This window comes from Saccopteryx leptura, chromosome 1 (assembly GCF_036850995.1).
Source record: "Saccopteryx leptura isolate mSacLep1 chromosome 1, mSacLep1_pri_phased_curated, whole genome shotgun sequence".
Classification (NCBI taxonomy): Eukaryota; Metazoa; Chordata; class Mammalia; order Chiroptera; family Emballonuridae; genus Saccopteryx; species Saccopteryx leptura.
Window position 1 is genome coordinate 1,239,836 of NC_089503.1, and position 22,288 is coordinate 1,262,123.

Consider the following 22,288-nt stretch of genomic DNA (forward strand, 5'->3'; position numbering starts at 1 on the left):
ATCACACGGCCACAGTTGCAACAACCAGGCCTGACCTCCGTCTCCAGATTCAGCCGCGAGGGGCCAGCACAGTGGCCCACGCACCTCTGGCTCAGGCCTGGGGCTCAGGATGCCGAGTCAGGGGTCCCAGGGGTCCCAGCGGTGGACTTATGTCTTCCAGGCCAGCCCACTGTCTGGACATGGCGGGGCTGAGCTCGGGGAGGGGAAGGGGCCTGCTCAGGGTCTCGGGACTGAGAGGTCTCCGTGGGGCTGGGTTTCCATAGCGCCCCACCTGGGCAGCCTCGCCTCTCCCACCCCTGTCCACCCCGTCCTTCGAGTCCAGGCCTGAGCAGGACGTGTCGCATGTCCCGGCCCAGTCCCCCAGCTGTCCCTCTGACCTGGCTCTTTGCCCTGGCCACCTCAGAGCCAGTCCTCCTGTCAGTGACCGGGTTGGGGGTTGTGGGGATGCTCTGTGACCCTGGCCAGGCAGGGCAGCCGTGAGAGACCAGGCAGCCCCTTGGACCCAGAAGAGGGCCTGAGTGTGAGGGACAGACAGGATGGACGAGGCCGTGGAGCGGCAGGGCGGCCCCCTCGGGAGCGGAGAGTCCTCGGGCCGCAGGCTCTGGTAGCCGCTGCCCCAGCGCCCTGACTGACCAGCACCGCCCTGACTGACCAGCACCGCCGCCCCTGACCGGATCAGGCGTCGGAGCGAGCCGCCCCTTCCCCTGGGGCAGGATGGGTGCCGCGGTGACTAATCCCCACCCCCCACGGAGCACACGCCCTCCCTCCCCCCTGCCTGGAAGCAAGGTTAATGGCGGGAAGTAACCGGATAGCGGGTCCCTGCCCGCCCACCGTGGCCACCGCAGCGCCTGGCCAGGTTATGCAAGTCTCCCTTTCCGGAAAGAGCTGCAAAGCTGGGCGTGGCCCGCCCAAGGCCGCCACACTGCCCTACCCTCGGAGTGGCTCCCCCAGAGTGAGGCCTGGGCCCCCCATGCCCTCCTGGACGCCAGGAACGGGCGGGGAGACCTTGTCACCACGGGGGTGTGGCACATGGCCAGAGGAGGCCCCAGAGCACCAGGGCCGGCCTGGGCAGCTCAAGTGCCCACTTCCCTGAGGTCTCCCTGGAGTCTGGCTGGGGACCATCCCTTAGCGGACTGGGTGCGGTCTGCTTCTGGGGGTGTAGGGGTACCCCTCCCTCAGGCTGGGGGGGGGACAGACACTGGGAGCTCCTAGAGACAGGGAAGGAGGTGGACACAGACCACTGGGAAGCCTGTGACCATGGTAGACGAGTTGGCTCCCAGCCGCCTGCTGACTTTTGCCCCCAGCACACCCACCCCACCCAGGAACACTTGGGACTGGGGACCCCCACCTTGGCATCGATTCACCAGAGAAGGCTGCTCGGTCCGAGGCCAGAGCCGGAGGTCCCAGCAGCCAGCCTGGTCCTGGCCACACAGCTACAGACCCGGGCCCTGAGCAGTGGGGTGACTTCTCAGACAGTCCAGGGTTTGTGGGCACGAGTCTGGCCCAGGGTCGGAGCGAGAGAGACACAGTGACCTCAGGGGCGGCCAGCTATGTTATGGGAGCAGAGACCCAAGAGAATGATTCTGGGGACAAGTGAGAACGTCTGGTCCTGGGGAACGGGCAGGCCACGCGCCCCGGGCACCGCTGTGGCCGGACCACACATGGGCCCTTGCGTCCTGGGGTGCGCCTGGTGGCCAGGACAGCCTTCCACATGGGTGAGGGAACGAGGGACAGTGCGCTGGTGGTCACACACCCTGTGCTCAGGACCCTGCAGGAGCGACTGCCTTCCCACAAAGCTCAGGGGAGCGAACAGTGGAACCAGCCACAGGCTGGCAGGCGGCAGGGACCCCCAGAGCAGCCCCAGAATCGTCGCGCTCCTCCAAGCTGCCCTGTGACCCAGCAGGAGTGGCCACACCCCGGGCAGGGGGCAGGGCGCGGGCGGAGGCACATGGAACAGGACCCGAATGGCAGAAGGGGAGATGCCCCTCCACCTCCGTGAGTCAGCGCGTCTTTGATGGGGTGTCCCGGGCGCCGTCTTCGGAGGAAGTTGGCAAACTCACAGTAGAATCTGCATGGACGTCAAAGGCCCTCAAATATCCGGTCAACTGTGACAAGGAAGGACAAGGAGCAGGCTGCCCTGCCAGCCGGGAGGGGACGATGACCTTGGGGCTGGGGACTGGGGGTGTAGCATGGTGTCCGGTGGACCCCAGGAGCTGGCGGCACTGAGGGCGAGACCATGCATGCAGCCCCCCACCCCCACCGTACCCCGGCGCACTGGGTGCTGGGTGCTGATGCACAAGCCAGGTGGACGGATTCCCAGAGGCCGATGCACTGCTGCCTCAGGAAGGGGCAGAAAGGGGACCAAGAGAAGCTGGGAGAGGGTGGGAGTCGGGGGGAGGGCGTTCGCCGGGCTGGGGTCCGGCAGTGGGCAGAGGGGTGGGCAGGTCAGGCCGGGCCCAGCCGCAGTGAGGACCAGACTTTGGCTCCCAGTGAGGGGAGCTTGGTCTTGTCCTTTACATTCTGCTGCTGGAGACGGTGATGGAAGAGGCAGGGGGCCAGCTGGGGGTGAGCTGGGAGGGAGAGGGTGAGGAGGGGTCGGAAGTGAAGGTAACAGGGTGCGATGGCGCAGACGTGAGTGTGGGTGAGGGAACAGGACTCCCCCACACACGGGGGGGGGGGGAGGGGATGGGGCTGTCGAGGGCGGGGCATGCGGCTGAGTGACGGTAGACGCAGGTGCAGATGTCAGGCGGCAGAAGGACGTGGGTCGGACTCCAGGGTCGGAGCTACGTGGCGCTCACAGCTCTCCGCTGGGGAGACCCTCAGGGGAGCGTGAGCAGAGTGTGGGTCTCATCCAGCTCTGGATGCCGGGCGGCTCAGGGCCGGGGCCGGAGAACTGGAAGCGGGCGGCGTTTCTGTGACCTGGAAGTGAGGAGGGTTCTTCACGCAGCTCTGACCCCAGCACACAGCACCGAGGGTTCTAATGCCTGGGTGGACGGTCCCCCCGCTGCAGAGAGGAACCTTCTCCCGGCTTCTCCCCTCAGGTCACCCCGTCCACGCACCTCCATTCACCCAGAGGGTCACACCAGGTTTTTACTTCTTTACAGAACAGAATAGAAAGGAGCAGAAAGTATCACCATGACAAGGCCCGTGGGTCCCGGGTCCCGGAAGAAAACGTATTTATGACTCAGGTTCCAGAGAGCATAGACGTGACGGGACTAGGCCCATAGATGCAGATCAGAACTGACCGGACACGCGGACACAGGACCACGAGGCCATGGGCATTAGCCCCGGGGCTCAGGACCCCACCTCGCCCAGTGCCCACCCCTCCCGGGGCCTGAGGGCCCGAGCACCGGACTACCGCATGGGGCTGGCAGGAGGACCCAGCGAGGCCCCAGGGCAGGTCAGAGCTGACGCAGCCAGACACAAGCCTGCCCCACCCTCAAGGCAAACAGCCCGGTGGGGCTCAGGGGTTTCGGCACCACGAGCAGAGGGTGGGTGACCGAGCCCTCTCCTTATCGACAGGTTCCCGAGGGGTCTGCCCAACCTCCTTGCCACCCCCCGTGCCAGGCTCAGGGCCACCCTGTTCTGTTACAAACAACACGGCCCCCCCTTACCAATCCTCCTCCCATGCAATAAAGGAGCAGGGGGGGGCAACCTGAGGTTCTCACTGTCAGGGGGTGCAGCCCACCTTTAGGGGCCCTATCTAAGCAGGGGGACCCTCCCACCAGGGGAGTCAGCCCTGGAGCCCTGCAGCCGAGCACCGTGCCAGGTGGCCCCATGGCCGCTGGGTGAGAGCCATGGCCGGGCTCACGTCCCCTAGACCAGTGGTCGGCAAACTCATTAGTCAGCAGAGCGAAATATCAACAGTACGACGACTGAAATTTCCTTTGAGACCCAAGTTTTTTAAACTTAAACTATATAGGTAGGTACATTCCTTGTCGAGGTAGCGCCCACACGTGGTATTTTGTAGAAGAGTCACACTCAAGGGGCCAAAAAGCCACATGTGGCTCTTAAACCGCGGTTTGCAGACCAGGGCCCTAGACTCAGTCTCTTGTGCCCCAAGTCCAGCCCATGGATGGGGGCACTTCCCGCCCAGTCTCCCATCCAGCCACTTCCTGAGCCTCCTGCCTCCAGTGGGGGCACCAGCGGCTGCCGCCCACCTGGTCTCAGCAGAAACCCAGAGCTGGGGCCTGTGTTTCTCACTTTCGTCCAGCGGCCACGCTTCGTCCTTGGCCGAAGCTCCCTAGCTTCTACAGATCCACGAGAGGACCGGTCAGTGCTTTGTGCGAACCAAGAACCCAGGTCCTGTGGAGAGCAGCCTTGGTGGGCCCCCCACCCCGAGGCCGGGACGCAGCCCAGAGCAGTGTGTTGCTGCGTCCCCGGATGGCACACAGGAGACAGGACCCGCCCTGGGAACCGGAGCCCCCGTGGTGAGCATGCGGGCTTGTGCCAGCACAGGAAGACACGTGAGCTTCCACGGGCCCCACCTCTCCTCCCGGGGGCAGCACAGACAGCTGTTGTGGGCCCGTGTCCACGCCTGCAGCCAGCACAGGGCACCGAGTCTTTCCAGGGCCCCTCATGGTTTGCAGCTGTTTCTGGAGAAGCGGGGGGGTGGGGGTGGGGGGCTGCTCCGCCGGCTAAGCCCCTCCCTAAGCCCCTCCTCCAGAGACCCGGTCAGGGTCACCGCTGCTGGGCCGAGGGGGGCTTTGCTCTGACATCCCTCCCACAAAGTCCAGCTCACCGTGCGCACCCCTCAGGCATTTCCTGACCGCCCTGCCCCACACCAGATGCCGCCCCTCCTGTGAGCCGGCTGCAGTTCAGAGGTCAAGCTCACCAACCACTGACCCGGGGGCAGCTCACGCTGGCCTGTGGTATCTCAGCCCGGGCCCTGGGGTTCACTTGCTGTACACACTTACCAAGCACGGCCACCACCGAGCTGTGCCTCCACGGCTGGGACCCAGCAGGCAAACAACGTATCCGGGTGCAAGGGGACCCCTGTCGGCCTCCCCGGGAGCATGCAACAGGGTGAAATTGGGGTGCTGGAGAGCACACTGGGGCCTGTGTCCCTGCTGCCCCAGCTCCCCCACCCGAGGGCTCAGCCAGGACGGAGCCGGTGTGGCCCTGGATGGAGGCACGCTCCCCTGCGCCCTCTCCCAGTCCCTCGTTGCTGCCGGGGCCCCGAGGCTGGCGGGGTGGATGGGCTGAAGCAGTGGCAGGTGTCACTGGGTGTGAACGCCCGGCCACCTCTCAGTACCAGGTGCCTCTCTCAGCACCAGGGGGAGGGAGGTGGCCCGGGCCCGTGAGGGACCACGTCTGGGCCCCTCTGCCAACTCTGTGGGTGCTGAGTCAACACCGGGGTTCCTGGAGAGAAGGGAGGGCCTGTTTGCCCACTGACACTTGGTTAATCTCTGCCACTGACCCGGGGTACAGAGGCCTCCGCTGCTGTTTGCTCTGCCGTGTGCTGGCTTAATCCCGAGCAAACGTGGGCCCGGGGCTTGCTTGACCGCCTCCTCTGTCCACACCTGCCCTGCCCATGCCGGGGTCATTCTGGGCCCCGCTGGGCCATTCCTGTCCCCAACGACTCGCTTTGTTCCCTATGGGGGAGACCCTCGGAAGACTTTGTAAACTTGGCCCTGTTTGGGGGTGCTGTTTCTCCAGGGGCCTCACCAAAGGCTGGGGCGAGAAGAGGAGGGAGGGGAGAAGGGGAGGGGAGGGACCTCTTGCCCCTGCCACCTCACACACGTCTGCTGACCACTCAGTTACCTCTGCCCAGAAGATGAAGTGGGCGCCCTTCCCCTCCCCTCCCCTCCCTATGTCTCCCCTTCTCCAAGGCCTCCACTCAGCCTGCTCCCCCTCCTCCCTCCTCCTTCCCCTCCTCCCTCCTCCTTCCCCTCCTCCCTCCTCCTTCCCCTCCTCCCTCCTCCTTCCCCTCCCCTCCCCTCCCTATGTCTCCCCTTCTCCAAGGCCTCCACTCAGCCTGCTCCCCCTCCTCCCCTCCTCCTTCCCCTCCTCCCTCCTCCTTCCCCTCCTCCCCTCCTCCTTCCCCTCCTCCCTCCTCCTTCCCCTCCTCCCTCCTCCTTCCCCTCCCCTGCTACTCACCACTGTGTCCACCCGTAGGTCCAGTGACATGGAGCCTCCTTCTTGTCCATTCTCCAAACTGCAGCTGGCATTCGACTTGAGGAAGAACGTCTTGTCCTGATGTGATTGCAAGTTCATGGATAAGTTGCAGGAATGGCAAAAAAAAAAAAAAAAGGCTCCCACCTGCCCTTTACCCAATCCTGTGTACCTGTCACAGGTACCTGTGTTCTGTCCCCCAATCCTGCTTGCCTGGGGGGGTGCTATGGGTGTGCCCACCCTCCTTTCCTCCCTTTCTCTCTGTATATACCTACTTCTCCCAAACCCCTTGTATTTATGAAGCTTGCCCCTGCACCCCTAAATACATGTGTTTGTGTCTCCTAAAAACAGGGGAGGGGTCACATCAGCCCAGTCACGAATGAAACACCCTCTGTCCCACCCACAGTCCCCGGTCGTCTCGACTCTGTCCGTGTCTCCCAGGCTAGGGTTTGACCCAGGACCGCGTGACTCATGAGCGCATATGTATCTCTGTTCTCCTTTGATCTGGAATCTGTCCTCTGCGTTTCTTGCCCGTGAGCTTTGGGGGGGGGTGTTCAGGTGGTTCTTCCACCCAGCACCCCCCAACCCGGGTCCGTCGGCAGCTCCCTCCAGCTCAGGCGGGAGCAGGCGTTCATCAGGAACAACGCCGGGAACCGGCGCCCATCTCGGGGTACAGTGCGTACCTCAAGGCACACGAGGTCTGGTGGACCCAGCACTCCGGTGTCACCCCTTTCGTCTCTCGTCTGCCACTTTTCTCCACAGGAAACTGACCATTTTGCTCTTGACACTGGTCAGGGCCTTCCTTGGGGGGGGGGTGCTTGGGGACCACGTAGGTGTCGCATTGCTCCTCAGCCTGTCACCTCCCGGGCTAGGCCCATAGACCTTCGCTCATCACTCCCACCCCTCCTCGTTGGCGTTCTGCTGTAGGAAGAACTGTCTCTTCCCTGACATTTATCGATGTGTATCGATTCGTGTCTGTCAGGATTGTCTCACAAACTTCTGTTTTCAGAATAAATCTTTTTAAAAATGTAAATCAATGAGCCACAGGGTGGCCCGGAGAGCTCTAAGCTCTCCTTTCCCACAGAAACATTAGAAAGGAGAGAGAGAGAGAGAGAGAGAAGCCATCGGAACCAGCTGCTTCAGAACTACAGAAGACAGTCACAGAGCTCGCAGCATCCACACTATGTTCAGTCAAGAAAAAGCTATCCTGGTTACGTAGGTGGGACATAAAAGTGAAACTAAGAGACATTGATAAGAGTGTGGTGGTTACGGGGGCGGGGGGGAGAGGGGGGAAAGGGAGAGGGAAAGGGGGAGGGGGAGGGGCACAAAGAAAACTAGATAGAAGGTGACAGAGGACAATCTGACTTTGGGTGATGGATATGCAACATAATTGAATGACAAGATAACCTGGACTTGTTATCTTTGAATATATGTATCCTGATTTATTAATGTCACCCCATTAAAAAAATAAAATTATAAAAAAAGAAAAAAGAATAAGCTATCTTCACAAGGGTAGGAAAGTTTGCTGGCATTTTGTATTTTTCCTCATACTTACACCCCACCCCCACCCCCAGGTGCAGGGACAGTTTTGGCCTTGAACTGCCAAACCAGTTCCCATCCCACTAACCACCACCACACGAGCTTGAAGGATCTAAGAATACCATATTTGCCAATCGTTGTGTGCCCCCATTCTAAACGGTTTGGTGCCTGAGGGACGAATGCCAGGAAATCACCTCTGTTTTGCTTCACTTGGAACTCAGGTGGCAAAAGCAGCATCATTAAAAAAAAAAGAAATGGTAGGTGACTACAGACCCACAGACTCCTGGGGCAGAAGATTACAGGTGGAGACATTCAATAGGCCGTCTGATGCCTGGAGAAGTTGAAGTCAGGCCCCTTGAACACTTAGAAGACTCTCAAGCAGCCATGTCCACATGGGAATTGAGGAAGCCGTACTCATGCCCAATGAGCTTGGGCTGATCACTAGGCTCAGAGCTGACCTGCCCAAGCATGGGAGGGTGGCCTCGGCACAGAGGCAGTCTATGAAGACTGAGAAAGCTCCCGATGGTCACGAAAACTATCAAAGCGTGAACCAAAGGAACAGAGACATCCGTGATCACACACAACAAGGAATAGTCTTCGGGGAAATCGGAAAAGTCTCAAAGCGGATGGACCACTAGGCCTTCAACAATAGCAACAACAACAGGAAAGAAAAAGAAAAAAAGGAAAAATAAGAGGACGGCAAACATTGAAGGATGGGGAAGAATCTGATTCCCAGAGTTATCATGGTATCATACGGACCTCCTCAGTTTTCAACAAAAAAAATCACAAGACTCACAAACAAACAAACAAAAACAGCCCACTCAAGGGAGCAGAATAAATGTACAAATGTCACCCCTGAGGGGACCCAGGTATCAGTCTTACTAGATAAAGACTTTAAAATTACTGTCTTAATGATGCTCAAAGAATAAGGAAGACATGGACCAAAAAGCAAAGGAAGTTGGGAAAAATATGCAGGTACAAAATGAGATAGTAACAAAGAGGTGAAAGTCATTTTTCAAAAGACAAATTCTGGACCTGAAAAGTACAACTGAAATTTTAAAAATTCACTAGAAGAATTCAAGAACAGACTTGAGCAGGCAGAAGAAAGATTTAACAAACTGAAAGACAGGAAAGTTGGAATGATTAAGTTTAAGGAGTGGGAGGGTGGAGGTGGAAATGAAGAAAAGTGAATAGGGCCTAAGAAACTTGTGGGACACCATCAAGCAGGTCAACAGACGTGTGATGACAGTCCCAGCAGAGTAGAGAAAGGGACAGAAATACTTTTTTAAGAAATAATGATGAGGCCCTGGCCGGTTGGCTCAGTGGTAGAGCGTTGGCCTGGCGTGCAGGAGTCCTGGGTTCGATTCCTGGCCAGGGCACACAGGAGAAGCGCCCATCTGCTTCTCCACCCCTCCCCCCTCCTTCCTCTCTGTCTCTCTCTTCCCCTCCCGCAGCCAAGGCTGCACTGGAGCAAAGTTGGCCCGGGCGCTGAGGATGGCTCTGTGGCCTCTGCCTCAGGCACTAGAATGGCTCTGGTTGCAACAGAGTGATGCCCCAGATGGGCAGAGCATCGCCCCCTGGTGGGCATACCAGGTGGATCCTGGTCGGGCGCATGCGGGAGTCTGTCTGACTGCCTCCCCGTTTCCAACTTCAGAAAAATACAAAAAAATAAATAAATAAAAAATAAACCGAACAAACAAAAAAGAAATGATGAAAAAACTTCCAAGAAGCTCAACGAACTCCGAGTAGGACAAACTCAAAGAGATTCCCTTCTGACATACATTGTAACCAAACCATTAAAAGACAAAGAGAAAATCTTGAACGCACCAAGAGAGAAGCATCTTGTCACAAGACATCCTTGAAGTCCAGAAAGGCAGTGGATGACATATTTGAGATACTGAAAGAAAAAGCCATTAACAAAGAATTCGATATCTGGCAACACTTTTCAAAAAATGAGATAAACTGTGATATTTCCAGGTAAACAACAGCTGATGGAGTTCATGACCACTAGACCTACTCTACAAGAAATGCTAAAAGAGTGGAAGTAAATTAAGCTGTATGAAGAAATAAATTTTCAGTAAAGCTTAACATATGGATAACTATAGAAGCCACTATTATTGAAAATTTGGGCTGTGATTCCATTTTTTATTTTCTACATGATTGAGAAACAAGTGCATCAGAATAACTATAAATATATGTTATTGGGAACACAGGTATAAGATATATAATCTGTTACAGTAACATAAGGAGAGACTAGAGCTATATATGGTTAGAGTTTTTGTATGCAATTGAAGTGAAGCTGGTATCAATTCAGATGAGTCTTTTATAACTTTAGGTTGTTATATGTAATCCCATGATAAGCACAAAGAAAATATCTATAAAATAAACACATAAACATGAGGAGAAAATAAACATCTGTCTCCACAAGAAACCAACTAGCTTTGGCCGAATAACTCCATTGGTTAAAGCACCGTCCCAAAGCACAGAGGTTGCCAGGTCAATCCCTAGTCAGGGCACGTACAGGAACAGATCAAAGTTCCTCTCTCTCTAAAATCAATCAATAAAAATTAAAAAGAAAGAAGAAGAAATCAACTAAACACAAAAGAAGGCAGTGGTGGAGTAAAAAAAAAGAAGAAGAAACTAGATAACATATGACACCAGATAAAATATTGGCAGAGGTTAAAGTGAAGCAACTATGAATCGATATTTCTCTCCACCCTCCCTCGTAAAATCGATAAAATAAAATCTTATAAAAAGTAAATAAAGAGACTGACCTGTGGTGGTGCAGTGGATAAAGTGTCAATCTGGAATGCCTAGTCAAAACCCTGGGTGTGCCCAGTCAAAGTACATATGAGAAGCAACTACTAAGGGTTGATGCTTCCCGCTCCTACCCCTGATTCCCACTTTCTCTCTCTCTCTCTCTCTCTCTTTAAAATCAATAAATAAATCTTTAAAAATAAAAAGAAAGTTCTTAAATCAATAACCTAATTGTATACCCTTAGGAAACTAAAAAAGAGGAGAAAGCTAAACTAAAGCTAGAAGGAAGAAAATAATAAGATTAGAGCAGAGATAAATAAAATAGAGAATAAGAGACAGTAGGGAAGACCAAAAAAACAAAACAAAAACAAAAACAAAAAAAAACAAAAAAAACACCCAAAAAACAACAACAACAACCTCCCCCCAGCAAAAGTAGGTTCTTTGAAAGAACAACAAAATTAACAAATGTTTAGCTAGTTAGCAACCACTCAGAAAGAAAGAGAGAAGACTCAAGTTTTAAAAATCAGACAGAGGCAATTTTGCCATTGATTACAAAAAAAGTATTATCATAAAATAACATTGTAAACAAACGTACTAACCTAGAAGAAACGGACAGATTCGTAAAAACACACAACCTAACACAACTGACTCCTGAGGGATTAGACAAATTGAGTCGACCGAGACAGAACCAGTAATGGGGTGGAATCAGGAACCGAAACCCTCCCGACAAATGAACAAAGCCCATGAAGTGGGTCGTCACTGGTGAAATCTGTCAAACATTTAAAGAAGAGTTAATTCAAAAACTTGCCAAACTCTTAAAAAAGAAAAGAAAAAAGAACAACTGAAAACTCTAATGGAGGGAGCACTTACTCATTCGACGAGGCCATCACCACCCTGACACCAAAATGACGCAAAGACACTCAGGAAAATTATGAACCGATATCCTTTATGAACATCGATGCAAAACCCTCCACAATTTACTAGCAAACTAGTTCAGATGCATATTAAAAACATTATGCACCCTAACCAAGTGGGTCCTGGATTGCAAGGATGGTTCAACGTTCAAAAACCAATCAATCACCACATTGGATAGAACAAAAGGGGGGGGCAGGAACCCCACATGATTATCTTTATTGATGCAGAAAAAGAATTTGCCAAAAATCCAACACCCTTTTGTGATTAAACAACAACAACTGGGAATAGAAGGAAACTATGTCCACATAATAGAAGTCGTAAGAAAGACCCACATCCAACATCAGTTCAATGGTGGAAGATGGATGTTTTCCCCTCTGAGATGAGGAACAAGCCAAGGATACCCACTCTCTCGCACCACAGCTCGTCAGCGGTGGCCTGGACGGTCCAGGGGTCGTCAAACTTTTTATAAAAACCGCCCACTTTTGCAGTGCTGGTCAACCTGGTCCCTAACGCCCACTAGTGGGCGGTCCAGCTTTCATGGTGGGCCAATCGCAGCGCTGTTTGGTTGCGCGGTAGGGACCAGGTTGACCAGCACTGCAAAAGTGGGCGGTTTTTATAAAAAGTTTGAAGACCCCTGGAAGAGAAATAAAAGGCACATGAGTTGGAAGGGAAGAAGTCAAGTCATCCCTAGCCACAGATGACCTGCTGTATCCATAGAAAACCCTAAAAGTTCCACCAACCCCCCCCTATTCAAGCTTGCTATGGTCTCAATGAGTTCCCTCCCCTCCCCAAACCCATACGTTAAAATCCTAACCCCAAAGGGGATGGCGTAAAGGGTGGGTCTCTGGGAAGTGCTGAAGTCGTGAGAGTGTGGCCCTGGTAGATAGGATTGATGCCTCATGACAGAGGCTGCAGAGCGATCCCCAGCCCCTGTCGCCTCTGCTGAGAGGTTGGCATTCTGCAACCCAGAAAGACGGTCTTCACAAGAACCCAACCACGCTGGCAACCTGACCTGGGATTTGCCGCCACCAGAACTCTGAGAGATAAAGTTCTGCTACTGAGAAACTACTCCGGCTGTGGTGTTGACGTAGCCACTTAGACAAACGAAGTCTGAGCTGATGAGCGAATTCATCAAGTTGCTGCCTACCAGCAAGGAACAACCTTTAAAAAAAAAGAAAAGGAAACTGAGAAAACAATCCCATTTACGGTTGCGTCGAAAATGACAAAACACTCAGGAATACATTCAACCAAAGAGACAGAAGACTTGTACCCGGAAAACCATTCAATGTTGCAGAAAGAAGTGAAAGAAGGTGAACATACGTAGAAATGCATCCCGTGCTTGTGGATTTGAAGACTTAATATTGGTAAGAGAATAATCTAACCCAAAGGGATCGACCAAGTTAATATAGTCCCTAACAAAACTTTAATGCTGCTTATTTATTTATTTACTTACTTTTTGCAGGAGTAGAAATACCCATTCTCAGTCCTGGCCAGTGGGGCAGTAGATAGAACATTGACCTGGAGCACCAAGCTCACTGGTTCAATCCCAAGGGCGCTGGCTCAACCCCAAAGGTGCCAGTTTGAGCCCTGGTCAGGGCACATGAGAGAAGCAATCAATGGTACAACTATGTGAAACAATGAATTGATGCTTCTCTCTCTCTCTCTCTCTCTTCTCCTCCCACAGCCATGGCTCAATTGGTTCGAGCACATTGACCCCAGGCACTGAGGGTGGCTCCATGGAGCCTCCAACTCAGGCATTAAAAATAGCTCACTTGTGAGTATGGCCCCAGATGGGCAGAGCATCGCCCCCTAGTGGGCTTGCTGGGTGGATCCCATTTGGGGCGCATGTGGCAGTCTGTCTCTGTACCTCCCCTGGGAAAAGAAGGAAAAAGAAAAAAAGAAAAAATGAAGTTGGAGGACTCATGCTTCCTGATTTCAAAACTTAGTACAAAGCTACATGAATCAAAACGTCGGACGTAGAGACCTGCGGGGCAGACGTAGAGACGGCCGCGCAGACGTAGAGACCTGCGGGGCAGACGTAGAGACCCGCGGCGCAGACGTAGAGACCTGCGGGGCAGACGTAGAGACCCGCGGCGCAGACGTAGAGACCCGCGGCGCAGACGTAGAGACCCGCCGTGCAGACGTAGAGACCCGCGGCGCAGACGTAGAGACCCGCGGGCAGACGTAGAGACCGGTGGCGCAGACGTAGAGACCGGCGGGGCAGACGTAGAGACCTGCCCGGCAGGCGTAGAGACCCGCGGAGCAGACGTAGAGACCCGCGGGGCAGACGTAGAGACCGGTGGCGTAGACCAGATGGTGCGGAGATGAGCCCTGGCATACAGTCATTGGTTTTCAACAAGGGAGCCAAGACCATTCGGTGGAGAAAGCGCAGTTTTGTCCACAGATGGTGCAGGGACACCGGACAACCGCGTGCACAGGAGCGAAGCCCAATCCGTTCCTCACATCACAGACAAAAATGAATTCAAAACAGATCAGAGGCCTAAATGTAAGAGCTAAAAATGACGAGACTCTTAAGAAAAAAAAAAAAAAGAGGGAAATCTCTGTCGTGTCGTATTTGGCAAGGATTCCTCGGTTACGACCCCCAGACAAACGCACAGGCAAAAGAGATACATTGAACCATATCAAAATGGAAAGCTTTTACGCACCAGAAGAGCGTTATCAAGGAGTTGAAAGGCAGCCGCAGAACGGAGAAAATATTTGCGAACATTTATAATAATATGCACAATAGTAATAACTCCTAAAACTTAACAACAAAAAACCAAACAGCCCAATTCAAGCATGGGCCAAGGATCTTTCCCCGTAAGAAGATATGTAAACAGCCAATAGACACACGAAATGATTCTCAACACCAATAGCCCTCAGAAAATTGCAAATCGCCCTGGCCCGAAAGCTCTGTTGGTTAGAGCATCATCCCAAAGCACAGAGGTTGCCGGTTCGATCCCCGATCACGGCACATACAGGAGCAGCTCAATGTTCCTGTCTCTCTCTCTCTCTCTCTCTCACTTCCTCTCTTGCCGAAATCAATCAGTAAATAATAATAATAAAAATAAAAAAATTGCAAATCAAATCACAATGAGAGGCTACTTCACACCCAGGAGGGTGGTTGTTCATCAAAACATCAGAAAATAACAAGTGTTGGTGCGAATGTAGACGCATTGTAACCTTTGTGCGCCATTGCTGAGCATGTAAATCAATGCTGTTGTAGAACATAGTTTGGTGCGCCCTCAGAAAAGTTAAACGGAATTGTGAGGTGACCAGCAAGTCTACTCCTAGATATAGACCCAAAGCAGGGAGTCAAACAGCTGCATCTTCACAAGAGGCAACGGCGGAAGCAGCCTCGGACATGATCACGGACGGAGGACGGACCCCGGCATGCGGTCCGCCCACACAGCGGAGCATCACTCAGCCTCACAAAGGAAGGACATGGGCTGCATGCATGCATGGACCTCGAGGACCTTGTGCTGAGTGAGGAAGCCAGACTGGGCAGGACCCATCCCGGGTGATCCCACTGACACGAGATCCCTAGAGGAGGAGTCGGATCTGGATCCGTAGGGACAGAAAGTAGGCGGTAGGTGCCAGGGGCGGGGGGAGGGGCTGGTAGTTAACAATTTAAATCAGGGGTCCCCAAACTACGGCCCCCTGAGGCCATTTATCCGGACCCCACTGCACTTCCAGAAGGGGCACCTCTTTCATTGGTGGTCAGTGAGACGAGCCTAGTTCCCATTGAAATACTGGTCAGTTTGTTGATTTAAATTTACTTGTTCTTTATTTTAAATATTGTATTTGTTCCCGTTTTGTTTTTTTTTACTTTAAAATAAGATATGTGCAGTGTGCATAGGGATTTGTTCATAGTTTTTTTTTATAGTCCGGCCCTCCAACGGTCTGAGGGACAGTGAACTGGCCCCCTGTATAAAAAGTTTGGGGACCCCTGGTTTAAATGGATTCTCTCCGGGATGACTCAGATGTTTTAGGGCTGGGTGGTGGGGAAGGTTGTACAACACCATGAGTGAATCTAATGCCACTAAATAGACACTTCACATGGTTAAGATGGTGAATTTCGTTAGGTACCTTTTACTACTGCCCCGGTGTCTTTGCACCTGCTGTCCCCTCTCTGGTGGAGCTGTTCCGTGGCTGTCCTAAATGGTCACGTGTGCAAAGTGTAAGCTCCAAGGAGCAGGACCTTTCTTCTCCCTGTCCACGGGGAATCCCCCGGGGCAGTATCCCCCAGGGCTCTTCCCACTCTGGGAGGAAGAAGGAAGCAGGGAGGGAGGGGAGACAGGCCAGGGGAGGGCTCTCCGTGTAGACCCAGGCAATGCAGAAGACGTTGGGAGGGAGTAGGGTCAATGCAGGCATCTTGGGAGAAGGTCTCCACATCTCTGCAGCCCTGGGCAGGGTTAGGGACTTTCTCACAGTGGTACAACTCTGGGGACAAGGTGTACAGATGGTATGTGACCTGCTCATCCCCCCCAGCCCCCCAACAAGGACATCACAGTCACCTCTCTGCACCTCACATCCTGACCCAGGTGGAGATGTGTTTAGTAATGTCTGTCGATGGACTCCCTGAGGGCCTGGGAACCAGGATGGCTCAACGTGTCCTCCATCCATTTCTTCAGGACAAATCTGGTCCCCCGAGTCCTACCGGAAACACCCTGAGTGCGTTCGGGGCAGGGGCTGGGCTCGGCCATCCCCAATCCCAGGACCTGAGGAAGTGCTTCTCCACCTGGACCACCCAACCCTGGATTTGTCTGGCTCATGACCGCTGGCCACACCCCTGGGACCCTCAGCTGACCAGGACTGTGTGTGGGTTTTTCAGGCTTTAGATCAGGGCTTCTAGAAATGCTGGTGCTGCCCTGCGTCCATGCAGCCCTCTGGGAGCAGGAGACAACACGTGTGCAATGCCCCATCCCTCAGAGAGCCCAGGGCGGGCTCTGAGAAGAGACCTCCAGCCCGCCAGGGCTGCGCCCGACCTCCTAGACCCTCCACGGTGCCCCAGGGGGCGCTGGGCACACACCCAGCACTCAGTGAATGCCCGAGGCTGGATGCATCCAAGGACCCTTGTCCTGGAGGCCGCACCTGCCGTGGTGGGAGGCAGGGGAGGGGTAAGCTGGAGGCTCTCGTGCACCAGGGCTGCGGGCTGGGCTGGTGGCGGGGGTCCGGGTCGGGGTCTTTATTTTATTTTTTTTGTATTTTTCTGAAGCTGGAAACGGGGAGAGACAGTCAGACAGACTCCCGCATGCGCCCGACCGGGATCCACCCGGCACACCCACCAGGGGCGATGCTCTGCCCCTCCGGGAGGTCACTCTGCTGCGACCAGAGCCACTCTAGCGCCTGGGGCAGAGGCCAAGGAGCCATCCCCAGCGCCCGGGCCATCTTTGCTCCAATGGAGCCTTGGCTGCGGGAGGGGAAGAGAGAGACAGAGAGGAAGGAGGGGGTGGGGGTGGAGAAGCAAATGGGCGCTTCTCCTATGTGCCCTGGCCGGGAATCGAACCTGGGTCCCCCACACGCCAGGCCAACGCTCTACTGCTGAGCCAACCGGCCAGGGCCAGGGGGTCTTTATTGATGGCTGAGATCCCATCCACGCTGGGCTCTTTGTCCCAGCTGGCCGCCCCCTGGACCTGGACGGAAGGAGGGACAGGGCGTGCCCGAGGCAGGCCGGTTCCTGGCACGTCCCTCGCCGGAGCCTCTCGGGGCAGCTGGAGGCCGCTGGCCCGGGCCCTCCTTCCCGGCAGCCGGCTCCTCTCGCCTCTGTTCTCGGCTCCTTCAACTGTGAAGAGGTAAACGTACCGGGCAAACAGGCTGGGCCGGCGCATCCGGGATGTCTCAATAGCCGAGACCCTGGGGCCCGCAGTGTCTCTATCTGCTGGGGGGTGCTCCTGGAAAGGACCAGCTGGGGGGGGGTCTGTGTGCCAGCCGTGACCCGACGGGCCAGGCCCCCGGCCCCCAGGAGCCCGCCTGCGGGGGTGGGGGGTGCAGGGTGGGGGTGCAGGGACAGGCGTGACCAGGAAACCAGCAGGGATAGGGGACTCGAGGCCCCAGACGGAGGTGATGGGCTGCTGGCATGCTGGGGGCGAGGGGCTTCCCTGAATGGCCCGGCAGGCCCCCTGCAGACGAGGACGCTGGTCACACGTCAGGGTGGTAGAGGCAGGGGTCAGCAGAGCAGGCGTGCGGCTCTCCACCCCCCCACCCCCACCCTCCAGGGAGACACGGCCTGTGAGCTGCTGCCCTCCCTTGGGGGAGGTCTGGCCGAGAGGCTTCAGGCTGACGGAGCCCCCTCCCCGAGGCCTCAGTGGGGTCACCAGGTCCCAGCTCCTCTTCCTCCTGGTGCAGGTGAGAGGCCTCGAGGCCGGCGGCCCGGGCGTGAGCACGCCCCACCCTGCCCAGGGACCAGGGCCATGGCGTGATGGAACAGCGGTTGGTTGCCAGGAGGAAGGGCAGGAAGGCGAGGCCGGGCAGGGGCGGCTGCGGCCTGGGCACAGCCTCAGCAGGAGGGCACAGGGGGGCACAGGGGGGCCCAGCAGCGGCTCCAGCCCAGCCTCCTGGCCTGTCCTGCAGGCCCCACCCCAGCCCTCCCGTGGGGGCCCCCTCCAGCGATGCCCTTCGGCAGTGGGGACAACTGGGGTGGGCGGGCCGGACGTGAAAGCACTCCCGAGACGCTGAACTCCCAGCCCCACACCCTCAGCCCTGGAGATGGCGGCGGTGGACGGAGGAGGGGGCGGGGGGGCGGAGTACCACCCCTGGGTCTCCGGTCAGGGTTCTGGGCCTCTCAGCCCCAGGCCAGGGCCCAGGTTTGCAAGGCCATGGACTCAAGCAGACCCAGCAATTCAGCGACAAATTCCGCCTTTCCCTGGGCAGGGTAGCTCAGTGGGTGAGAGCGTGGTCCCGACGTTCCAAGGTTGCGGGTTCGATCCCCGGTCGGGGCACATACAAGAGTCGATCAACAGATGCGTGAATAAAGTAGAACAAACTGATGTTTCTCTGTCTCTGTGAAATAAATAAAAATTTTAAGGGAGATAAAATTCTTTAAAAACATTTTTTTTAGCCTCTCTGAAATGGACACCAGGTTAACGGTGGGGGTACCAGGTGCCCCCTTCTGTGTATCACGCAAACCAACTGAGAAACGCCCACCGCCAGCCAGTTTGAGGGTGCTACTCGCAGGAAAGGACCCTGTGCTTCTCGCTCAGTCCCTTCCAGGGGACAAGGGGTGCGGTCAGGTTTGGAGCAAGGACACTGTAAGAGCCAGAGAGCGAGAAGGCTGGGGTGTCGGTTACTATGGGGCCCAGAATCCAACCCACCAGCTGGGGAGCTGGGCTGTCGTGGCTTCCACCTGGGGTGGGGACTGGTGGAGCCCCCCCGGTTCTCACTGAGGTGACCCTGGCAGCCCCTCTGGGGGACTCACGGGGCAGGCACGTCACCAGCTTGCACATTGTCCCTGTGGGGCCTGCTGTGGGCCGAGGACCCCAGGTGGTCTGGCAACCCCTCAGTTAACAAGCCGGGCTTGGGAGTGAGGGCTGGTCACCAAGGACCCCAGGCTGGGAGCTTCTGCCCCGTCCTGACCAGGGTGTTGGACAGGGGCCAGCTGGGCCAGGGTGTCCACTCTCAAAGCTTTGTTTCCCCTTGAACTTGAACTGGTGATGAAGAGGACCTCCAAGGGGCACTGGTCACCGTGGCTGGCATTCTTACACACAGAGTCTCCTCCTGGGAACCCCCCCACACACACCACACAGAGCAGGTACCCTGTCTGCTCTCTACACCTGACCAACCACCCCCCAGTGGAGCAGAGGACCCCAGACCACTCGCCAGGCTGGGCAGCAATGACCTCACGGCCTTGTAGCGCCCGCTCTACTCCTGGGACAGGTGGTGAGCCGAGGCCTCGTCCTCTCTGTCCCATCTCTCAGCCGCCCGTGACCGCCCGTGAGGCCGGGTGCTGACCACCCTCCCCGCTGAGTGAGGTGGGGTGCCCTGCCTGCACCTAGAGGGGCCGCCTGCGTCACCCTCCTGGTGTCAGACGGGCGGGCACCCCCTCTCCTTGCTGATTCTCAGAAGCTGCTTGGCTTGGCGGGAGGGTGGGTGGGGGTGGGGGGCTTCCTGTGTCTCCCGGCCCAGAGCCGAAATCCCTTCCTCCTCCAGCCACCTTCCTGCTCCGGCCCCTCCCCAAGAACAAACACACGTGGCTGGCCCGGAGGGGAGGAAGGTGCCCCCATGGCCCAGGGGCTGGGCGCGGGGCCAAGGCTTCCTGCTACATAAGCCCCGAGGCCCCCAGGGGAGTGAGCATCTCTTCCCGCTCCCTGCTCGCCTCCTGCCCTCCTGCCGGCCCCCAGGATGGGCGCCCCGAGCCGGTGCAGGATGCTGGCGTGGGCCCTCCTGGTCCTGCTCCTGGTGCGGAAGGCAGGTAAGGTGGAACCCTCGCCTGTCCTCACGAAGGGGGCACCTCTGAGGGCCACTCCAGGTGTGCCTGCCGAGGATGGACAGGCAGGAGCCCTGACCCGTGTGTCCAGGAGAGGCTGGGCCACCTCACCCCCCTCCCCTCCCCGGGAGCCGCCAAGAGGGTCTTGGCCTCCAGGCTTGGATGAGGTGGGCGCAGGCGGGGGTGCTGAGTCTGGGGGGCTCTCTGGTCCCTGTGAAGCCCCCACCAGAGTGGGCAGGGACAGCCACCAGCACCAGGCCCTGCCCAGGTGGGGTGCGTCTCCACTCTGCCCTCCAGGGCCAGCCTGGGGGGGGGGCGTGGAGACAGACCCCACGGCAGCCCCCACGTGGCTTTGAACCACCTCCTTGAAATGGGGCTGCCGAGGGGTGAACAGGTGGCCCAGCCGCAGGGAGCCACATCCGACCCCCACACCCCACCCGCTGCTGGGCCTCGCTCACCCACAAACCCTAATGCTTTCCTGTCATCGGAAAGGATGCGCCCCAGGCGCTGTCTGGGTGGCTCCTGTCCCCACCCCGCCTGCACTCAGTTCCACAAGCTGTCCCCATGGCGCCTCACCCGAGCTCGAGTCCGGGGTGTGGGCAGGGGGACGTAGGCTGGGGGGAAGGGAGGCGGGAAAGGGGAGCGGGGGTCCCCCTGAGCCCCTCCCGCCAGCCCCTTTCCCTGGGGTGAGCGGGCTGGAGGTGAGGGGTGCTTGCTTTCCCATGGCAACTGCTGGTGGGGGTCCTGGGACGCCCCCTGGCTCGGGCACACGCTGGCCTGCTGCTTGGTTTTGGGGGGCAGGTTTGCACAGCCGTGTGCCTGCTCAGTGGGGCTCCTTCAGGCTCCCGGGCCCCCCAACTCTGGGTCCTGCGCCCGAGTAGGCCCGCAGCGAGCCGCACTTCACCCTCCACTCTCTTCCCTCATCTTGGGAGCAAGCCCCTCGGTGGGAGACACACCGTGGGTGGGGGTCCCCTGGGCTGCAGCTTCCGTTAGGGGAGAGGTGCAGGTGGGCCCTGAGTGGGGAGTCTGCACACCGGGGGCATGCGCACCCACACAGCTGCGTGATGGGGGCCGGTGGCGGACATTTCTCTGGTGAGTGAGGGAGACCCAGGCTCACGGGGCTGGCTCCCCAGCCCCCAGAGGAGGGCCCGCATAGAGCCGATTCTCTTGGAAATCTGACCAGAGCCCCAGAGGAGGGGGTGTCATGTGACTATGTTCTCTCTATGGGCGTGGGGTCAGCCACTGATAGGGGTCAGGGACAGGCGGGAGGCACTGCAGGTCTGGGGTCAGCAGTGGACAGACGGACGGAGGGGGCAGCTGAGCTCTGAGGACTGGGGCCCTCGCTCGAGAGGGAAGGTGACAGCAGGGCCAGTCCTGCGGTTTCCAAGAGTCAGCCGTGACGGCTGCTCCCGGACCCCTTGCCGAGCTCGTCCCCGCACCCCGGGGACATCCAGGACCTCGCCTTGCACGGGCCATGAGGCGCGGGCTGGGGCTGAGTGTGGGGCCCCTGGCAGACACGAGGAAAGAACCCCGGACCATGTGAAGGGGTGTCCCCGCCCCGAGCCTGGCAAAGAGGGGTCTGGGGTCCCAGTCCTGTCCACCGAGGCAGCGAGAAGTTGTGGGGGCCGGGCCCTGGCCAGGCTGGCTTGGGGAGGCCCTGCCCGGAGGCAGTGGACGCAGTGACCTCGGCTGGCCCAGCGTTGGGCTCCAGGAGTCCCACCCGCCTTGACCGGTGGCCAGTGCGGAGCTGCGCTCTGGTCTTGGGTTTCTGCTAAGTCACGTCCGGAAGCCTCCCCGACCGCGTGTGTGTCTCCCCAACAAAGCCTGTCTTTGTCCTCCTCGGAGGGACGCGGGATGGGGCCGAACCCTCTCCCCGAGGAGGCCGGGGTCAGCGGGGCCAACGCCCTTTCCTGATTCCATTGTCCTGCCCTGTCAGACGAGGGTTGAGGCGCCCCCCACATTCATCGCTGGGGAGGGAGGGGGTCCTCACATGGCCACAGACAGGGCGCAGCCCCTGCCAGAACCTTCCGCCCCAGCAGAGGCCTTGCCTTCTGTCCCACTGAGTGACCGGGAGGCCACAGCCTGTTCGTGTGGCCACCACCCTGCAGCCTCCAGAGACCCGCCACTGGGGCTCCAAACCGGCTGTGTGTGGGGGGGGGCGGCGTGTTGTGGGGGGGGTGACGTGTTGAGCTTCTTGCTGACGCCCACCCCCTTTCCCACAGAGACCCAGGGCAGCGCAGAGCCAAGTGGGGCGGGTGCAGAGGCCGCCAAGGGCAGCCAGAGGATGAAGACAGGTACATGGCCCGGGCAGGTGGAAGGGGCCGGGCGGGGTGGGGACAGAGCCGGTGCCAGCTCCGCTGCTTGACTCACGGGCCCTTCCCAGATCCCATCTGCCCAGGGAGGAGGCGGTGCTCGGGGCTGGATCAGAAGCGGGAAAACTAAGGCACAGAGCAGACGCTCACACACACACTCACACCGTGTGCACGCACTCACACTCACACACAGCATGTGACACATGTTCACACACTCACACATGCA

General features: G+C 57.4%; 1 protein-coding gene across 2 annotated transcripts in view; it reads left to right on the top strand.

The window, feature by feature from the left end:
• The window catches only part of LOC136398295 (mucin-5B-like), a 78,410-nt gene that overhangs the window by 28,974 nt on the left and 27,148 nt on the right, over window positions 1-22,288 (top strand). Inside the window, exons 1-2 of one of the 2 annotated variants that reach the window (XM_066372684.1) lie at window positions 19,593-19,735; window positions 21,973-22,044. The exons of the other annotated variant lie outside the window; for it this stretch is intronic. Of the exons in view, the coding sequence (XP_066228781.1) occupies window positions 19,666-19,735; window positions 21,973-22,044 (142 nt within the window). The 5' untranslated portion in view covers window positions 19,593-19,665. Of the gene's footprint in view, window positions 1-19,592; window positions 19,736-21,972; window positions 22,045-22,288 lie in introns of those variants that run through there. 2 annotated transcript variants of the gene reach the window in all.